Source organism: Plasmodium coatneyi, chromosome 7 (assembly GCF_001680005.1).
Source record: "Plasmodium coatneyi strain Hackeri chromosome 7, complete sequence".
NCBI classification, from domain to species: Eukaryota; Apicomplexa; class Aconoidasida; order Haemosporida; family Plasmodiidae; genus Plasmodium; species Plasmodium coatneyi.
In genome coordinates, this window is record NC_033562.1 from 1,428,284 (window position 1) to 1,435,548 (window position 7,265).

At 36.8% G+C, this 7,265-nt stretch overlaps 1 protein-coding gene across 1 annotated transcript; it reads left to right on the top strand.

The window, feature by feature from the left end:
• Positions 1 to 2,020: 2,020 nt before the first annotated feature.
• PCOAH_00018720 (Rhoptry protein) lies at positions 2,021 to 5,998 on the top strand (the record flags this gene model as incomplete). The annotated part of the gene is made up of 7 exons (XM_020058681.1): positions 2,021 to 2,084; positions 2,251 to 2,354; positions 2,687 to 3,644; positions 3,791 to 3,853; positions 4,167 to 4,223; positions 4,415 to 5,194; positions 5,358 to 5,998. The coding sequence occupies 7 exons, from the start codon at positions 2,021 to 2,023 to the stop codon at positions 5,996 to 5,998; spliced, it is 2,667 nt and encodes an 888-aa protein (XP_019914092.1).
• Between the last annotated feature and the right edge of the window lie 1,267 nt (positions 5,999 to 7,265).

A 7,265-nucleotide genomic window follows, 5' to 3' on the forward strand; every position in this document is an offset into this window, starting at 1 on the left:
ATGACTACTTTTTATGTCGTCTTGTTAAATTAAATAGATGAGTGAGGGAAATTGGAAAATGTCACAATTGAATTTCGTTAATTATGGGATAAAAAGGGGTAGCCGCGTGGCTCAATTTTTGCAAACGTGTTGCTTTAATTTGTCTTTTTTTGCGACTCTAATGCTGGGCGTTTAGCATTGAGTGGTGTGAAGTAAAATGGGGTGAAGCAGAATGAGGTAAAATAAAATGAGGTAAATGAAATAAGTTAAAAATTAGATAAAAATGAGGTATAAGTAAGGGAAAATCAAATAAAGTCAAATTGGGGGTGCGGCCAAGCGGTGTCTGTTCGTTGTGTGTCTTTCTACAAAATTGGCCAAAGGGACAAAATGAACAAGTATAAACGGCGTAAGTGATGAATAGGAACGCAAGTAATTTTCTCTTACTGCTGGTTCGAATTAATTCATTCTATGAAAAACAGAAAATGGACATTTGGCAACTCTTTCCTCGGTGACACACAAAGTGGTGTACACGTGTTGCGCAAAAGACCGTGCACTTTTTTTTTTTTTTTTTTATAAAGGCAGTTTTTTTTCAACCGTTCGACCTGTCAATTTGGTTAGGCAGGCAATCTGGAAAATGGTCACTGCCATCTGTGAGGCACTTTAGTTAATTCCCCCTTAATGGGTTGTAAGCACAAACAGTTCTGCGCGCAAACGGTTACGCATGTAAATCGGTTTATTATACACATATGTACAAAACAACCCGTTTACGCTAATTTTTTTTTTTTCTTCTTCGGGGGGCAAGCGTTCTCTTAGTTATTGCAAATTACACGAGGGTGCATAATGGTGCATTATAAATTATTATTTAATTTTTTCTTTTTTTTTTTTTTAAAAAATTGCAAATATGATGATATGGGTAATTACGAAAACAAGTGGGCATTTTTAACGCATTAAACAGAAGGGAAAATTTTTTTATAGCTCTCATTTTGAACAAACTTTACAGGATGGCCATATGAATATGCACACATTGTACACATGTGCATGGTGCACATATATTGCATACTTTCCCTGTTGAAGCGGAAGAGGTGCAACGTTTAATGTGGTTGTCTTAAGTATGCGCATATACCGAATGAATGTTAGGAAAGGTCAAAAAAAAAAGAAAGTTCACTGAAATAATCTAAACAAAAAAATAAAAATAATATGGTTTTAGCGATACATTTGCGCATCGTTTATTTTTGGAAATATCCAGGAAAAGCTTAACGTTCCTAAAAAAAAAAAAAAATCAAATCAAAATAAAATAAAAAAATATTCATATTCATAAAATGGCATTATGACAATATAATGATTATGTAGCACAAAATAAAGTTCACAATGCGCAATGGCAGGAAAAATGGACATTTGCGTTTACACTTTTTTTAGGTTTTAAGATTTGAGTTTTTCGTTTCACGCAATAAACGAAAGTTAAAAAACACATACTACACTTTCGTGTGCACTTTTTGCTTTGAAAAAGTCCACTCAGAAACAGTATCAAAAGATTTGCCCGCTTAGCGAATTTTTTGAATAGTATGTGCATGTGGACATATTATACGTGTACACATTTTTATCTTTTACATTTTTCGTTATAATGTGAATCTGCTTTAGTACTATGAATGCTTTAATTTTTTAATAATTGATTTTTTAAATTTTAAAACAAAAAGTACAACCAAACGAAATAGCATAGCAAGTTTTAATATTTCGAAAAGTTAGCACCGTAACTGCAAAGAGTTGTAAAGAAACACAGATAGGAAAAAAGTAGCAAACAAAATAAGGAGAGGAAAAAGCAAAGTTAGAGAATTTGCTAACGTGCGTTATGCAATAGAAATAGTACCAAATAAATTAACATAGGTAAATGAATATGCGCCCTTTCTTATTTGGCCCGCATTGCTCTGTTACTCTGCTGTTATGCGCTCCACTCCTCCTTTTATTTATGCATTTATTATCCTTATTATTATCATCATTTATTTTTTTCCTTTTTCTTCAAGGATGCAATAAAAAAGAGAGAAATATGCGAAGCAAGCTCTTTGTTACACTTTTTACAACTTGTCTGGTAACGCTATCATCTGTTCAGGGTAAAGCACACGAATTTGAGCGATCACCAAAGCAACGTTTTAGACAATGCGTGCGTGCGTTTATAAACACGCACGATTACGTTTACCGTTTCTCATGCTCTGGTAGGATAATGGATAATTCTGCCATATACAACATGCTCCTTTTTCCTTTTTTCCTAAGTGTTAGGGCGAGAATATTTCAGTGGATTTGTGGACAAAAAATTAAAGAATCTTTTACAATGCAACTTCGTGGCGTATTACAACCTCAGAGACAATGGACCCGATCCGAATGTAAGCAAAACATGTTTGAGACGGAAATGAGTGAAAAGCATGAAATGAGTGAAACTGAAAAAGTAACAATAATGTAGGCCTTTTCGCGTGAACACGACGCTGCAATAGCATCTGCTCGAGTGGATACAGTGTGTAGAAAATGGTGTCCTCATCGTGTTGATGAAATATTACGAAAGTATCTGCCGCTTGTGAAAATATTTTTCGAGTGCTTCCTTCATCACTTGCGCATGCATGCATCTGTTCGTGCACACAAATACGCGAGTATCTCCTCATGCATATTCACCTTTGCAATAACACACGTCCGAAATTGCTTCTTCCTTCCCCTACACCAGTCCTTCCTCGATTTCATCGGGGAGCCGGAGCAATTCTACTGGTTCATAGAGCATTACCTGTCGGTACCATTCACTATCCCGAAGAATTTGAAAGATAAAAAGGAGCACAACCTTTCGTCATGCGCGAACAGATCGTGGGTATCGGAGTTTTTGAGGAAATATGAAGAACCAGATGTGAAGGAATTGATGAAATATTTAGATAAGGAAGAGAAGGTGTATTTTTCATACACGTTTGAGAATGTAGAACCCGTTCCAAAGTACACATCCTTTCCTCTACAGGAATTTCACAAATACTGCATCTTGCCACCTCTGGTAGAAACAAGCATTAAGCAGAAGGACCAAGATGGTATGCTCTCATTTCAGTTAAACCAAGAAGAATATAAAATATATTTAAGTTCTGTGGGATCCCCAATATCTGCTTTAAAAAAATTATATCAGGCTATGGAAGATGGAGAGAGAAAAGTTGCCTTGAAAAATATCCTAGATAATGAACGATCAAATGATGTATTTATAAATTGTCCAGTTTATGATTTAAAATTACATTACCATAAAGAGTGTGATTCTCAACCGAATGTTTTAAAATGTCTTGATAATTATATTAAAAAATTATGTGAAAGAAGAATAGCTGGTAAGGAAAAGGGTACCTTTTGTGATCATTTACTGTTCCTTTTTGATGCTTTAAAAGACCCGTATGTTGATAATTTTAAGAAATTTTTAACCAGGGATGACGTACATTTAGTAAAACCCAAATCCGTGTGGGGATTCCCTCTGTTTAATACATACAAGCCTAGAGATATAAAGAACCCCAATAGTAATATTCCTGTGGATGTTTTTAAAGTGTTGAGCAGCAAGAACAAATTGTTTTTATCCTTCTTCGATCAAATACCCAAGGGTCCTCACTACATGGAGGAATCTCAGGGGCTCGTCAAACTGAGTGACTTTGCCTCCAGTATTTTCGGTTAGCACGATAATGCGAATGTACACATGGGAGTTGTTACGCATTTGCTTAAGGGAGGGTTTCTCATTCGGGGCACAGTTGTATAGGATAGGAGAAATTTTTCATGTGTATTTCCCCCCTTTTTTTTTATTCGCTCCCATCCGCAGACAAGCTTCATAGATTCTTTTACGCTTTCAAGAAGAAGGGAAATCAAATCAGTCCTGTTTCGGGTAAGCAGGAGGGGAGTTACACGCGTGAATGTGAATATGTGTGTCCATGTCGGAGCATTTTCCGGATACGTCAACCGGGAGGTTGCAAAATGTTGCGAGGAGATAGCTAAGAGTCTTTCCGTTCGATCAGAACTGCAAGGGGGAAAGGTTTCCTCCAACTTTCACTTCCTATTGCATGTTATTTTATTATTTTATTTTTTTTGCTGCTTTTATGTTAGTAGAACTAGTTTATTCACAATTGTTATTATCTTATCTGTTCTTTTGCACGACAACCCCCCCCATACATACACACCCTTTCCCTCCTCCCTTTTAGTGAAGGAATTAAGCCACAACATCAGCGATTTTAGCTTTAAACGTGACACGAGTAACAGTAAGTGTAGAGTAAAATGGGCAAAATGTTTACTTCTTTTTTTGTGTGATTATCTGAATGTTATTGTGCATGGGCTGCTTCCATTTGTGATTGCATATTTGTTTGTTATGGAAAATTTGCCTATAGCATGGAGAATTTTATAGCTCAAAGGTTCCATCCTTCTTTTTCTTCACCCTCCCCCTATTACGCAGTCGAGTGTAAAAAGGTGAAGAAGAGTTTGAACCTGGACCTAGAAGTCGAAGTTGTAAAAGGCGTGGCTGCACAGAAAATTTGCAAAATCATTGAATTGTTGGTCCTGAAGAAAGGGAAGAAGGAAAAATCAGGTAAAAAAGAATTTGAGGATGTACATAAAGGATTCCGTATACAATGTATTTTAATAGGAACTCATGTAGAGGCATTCAACATTGTAAGACAACTTTTAAATATGGAAAGTATGCTATCGTTAACAAGATATACCTCTCTGTATTTACACAAATTTTTTAAAAGTGTAACTACCCTGAAAGGAAACTTTTTATATGATAATCCAAATGCAATAAAGCATGCTCGTGCATGTGGTAGAGCCGTTTTGCACGTACCGGCAGTTCTGTACAGACGAAACATATACCTAGCGGAGACATTTTTGTCATTATATTTGGGACTCTCGAATTTAGTTTCTTCCAATCCAAGTAGTCCCTTTTTTGAATATGCGATCATTGAATTTTTAGTTTATTACTACAATAAAGATCCAGAGAAGTTCCTTCTTTACCTATTTTCTATCGTTTCTGTTCTGTATATTAACATGTACTACTATGAGCAGTTGTTCTGCCACCATAAGGAGCAGTTTGAACTTCTGAAGTCCAAGATGATTCACCCAAATATCGCAGATCGCATTTTAGAAAATATTAAGACGTTGATGAAGAACCCCAGGTACATGAAGATGCGTTCCTTTTACTTGAAGTTTGAAAATGAGGATTTGTTTGACAAGAGGAAGGGTAAGTTAGAGGGGAGTTCAACAATGGGTATACGTGCATATATAACTTCGTACGCTTGTGCATTGGCACAATAACCCCCCACGTATAATCATACCTATAATCGTACGTGTAATGCTGCGTATAATCCTACGTGCGCACTTTTCGTTTTCCTCCCCATTTGCAGTTTTCGACGTGCTGTACGCCTTCGACGAATTCCTAAACAGTACAGACGCTCAGCAGAAGGCGAAAATAGAGGAAATACCAGACGAGTCACTCGAGTTAGACAATTCGAACGATGGAATTGGATTCAGAAAAGAAGATATCTTTTTCGAGACAGAACAAGGTTCCATGGAGTCTATAGCTGAAGAGTTGGAGGAAGGTGCCGAAGGAGTTGATTCAAACCAGCAGAAGAAGACAGCTGAGTATTTGAAATTGGTGCCAGATGAGGAAAAAGTGAATCTGTTGGATAAAAATAAGGAGCTAGAATTAGAGTTATATAAATATATAGGAACTCCAAAGCAGACTAATGCAGGAGTTGGAACGGTTTCTTCGCATTCCCCCCCCACTGCTGCTAAGATGGGACATACTGCAGGCGGAAGCAAGGGTATAAGACCCGGGGCCAAAGGCATGAATCAAAAATTAGGACCAATGGGAAAAAACCTTAAAAGAATGAAAGGAAAGGAGGCTTCGAAACTTAGAAAAGGAGTCGATTTCTACGAATCAACGATGTCTCTTAACCAACCGCCTCCTGGTGAATCTGCCTCTGAGGAAAAGGGGTCTACTTCAAATTTGTCGTCAAAGGAGTCTTTACCTCCTAATCCGTAAGGTCAGGGCACTTTCAGAAGGAATCGCAAGGTATAAACGTGATGCATGTGACACGTGTGATGAATGCGATTTATTACATATGCATATAGGCGCCTTGTCCAATCTATAGGGGCGCCATGCGGAGCGCTTCCTTACGTTCGTGGACGTTCATGAAAAAAAGAGCCAAGCGTTGGGAACAAATTATATTATTAGTTATTTGTAGGAAGAACGCACGGCTGTTTTTTCGACGTGCCTCGCTATGCGCGCGGATATGTATACATATATATTTTTATATACAAATATGTGTGTATTCCCGTTTGAATTTTTTTTTTTTCTCAGTATCCCCCGCTAGCCATTATATGTAATACCATCGGAAGTGTTATAGTAACTTAAAAGCGCAATTAGAAAGGAACCTATAAGGTAGACGTAGAACCAGCGAAGGCGTTTAGCACCCCTTCAGAGGAATCACGCAGCACAAAAACGGAGACGCAAAGAATCGGGGGGAACATTTCACATGCGCGGGATCTATCACTTTTTTTTTTTCTCTCTGTCCCTGGCAAATAATATATATGTTTACACATATATATGTATTTTTTTTTTTTTTTTTTTTTTGGTGAATATGTTCACTTGGACGATTCCTATCGAGTTGACATGAAGCTTTAATTTTGTTGTTTTTAAAATTGTACATGTAATATTTAGTTTTTTTTTTTTTTTTTTCTCCTTTTTGTCTGCTTGCAAGTGGATGCGTTAGTGTCCTTATTGTCAATTTTTCGCTCGTAAAAATTTGGCATGTTTATTGCATTTTAAATTATTATTTACATTTCGTATAATAAAATCGAAAGAGAGTATATTAAAAAAAAAAAAAAAAAAAAAAAAGGTAGTGTGTACACTTGGCATGAATTAACGAAACCTTTGTCTTTCCTAAGACACGCGTAGGCAGTGTGTGTACGTGTTTGCAATATGTGTGTATGAAATATGTTTATGTAGAAGCGTCTACATGGGTGTGTTTGTACCATATGTGTCCACAGATAGGTAAAGCACGTAAATACCTGTACGCCTTCCTGTGCATGCAGAGGTACACGCATGCGTGTGTGCAATATGTTTACATAATAATATACCTACACAGATGCATATGTAAATATATTTTTGTGCCTATTTTTATATTTACATATATAAGTACACGTAACGCCCATATGAAGCTTGCGCGAATAGGAACACACTGACTGTGGTATAATTTGAAAAGCTGTAATTCGTTCTCTGCGAATGCACTCTAATTTAATTAGTGCAG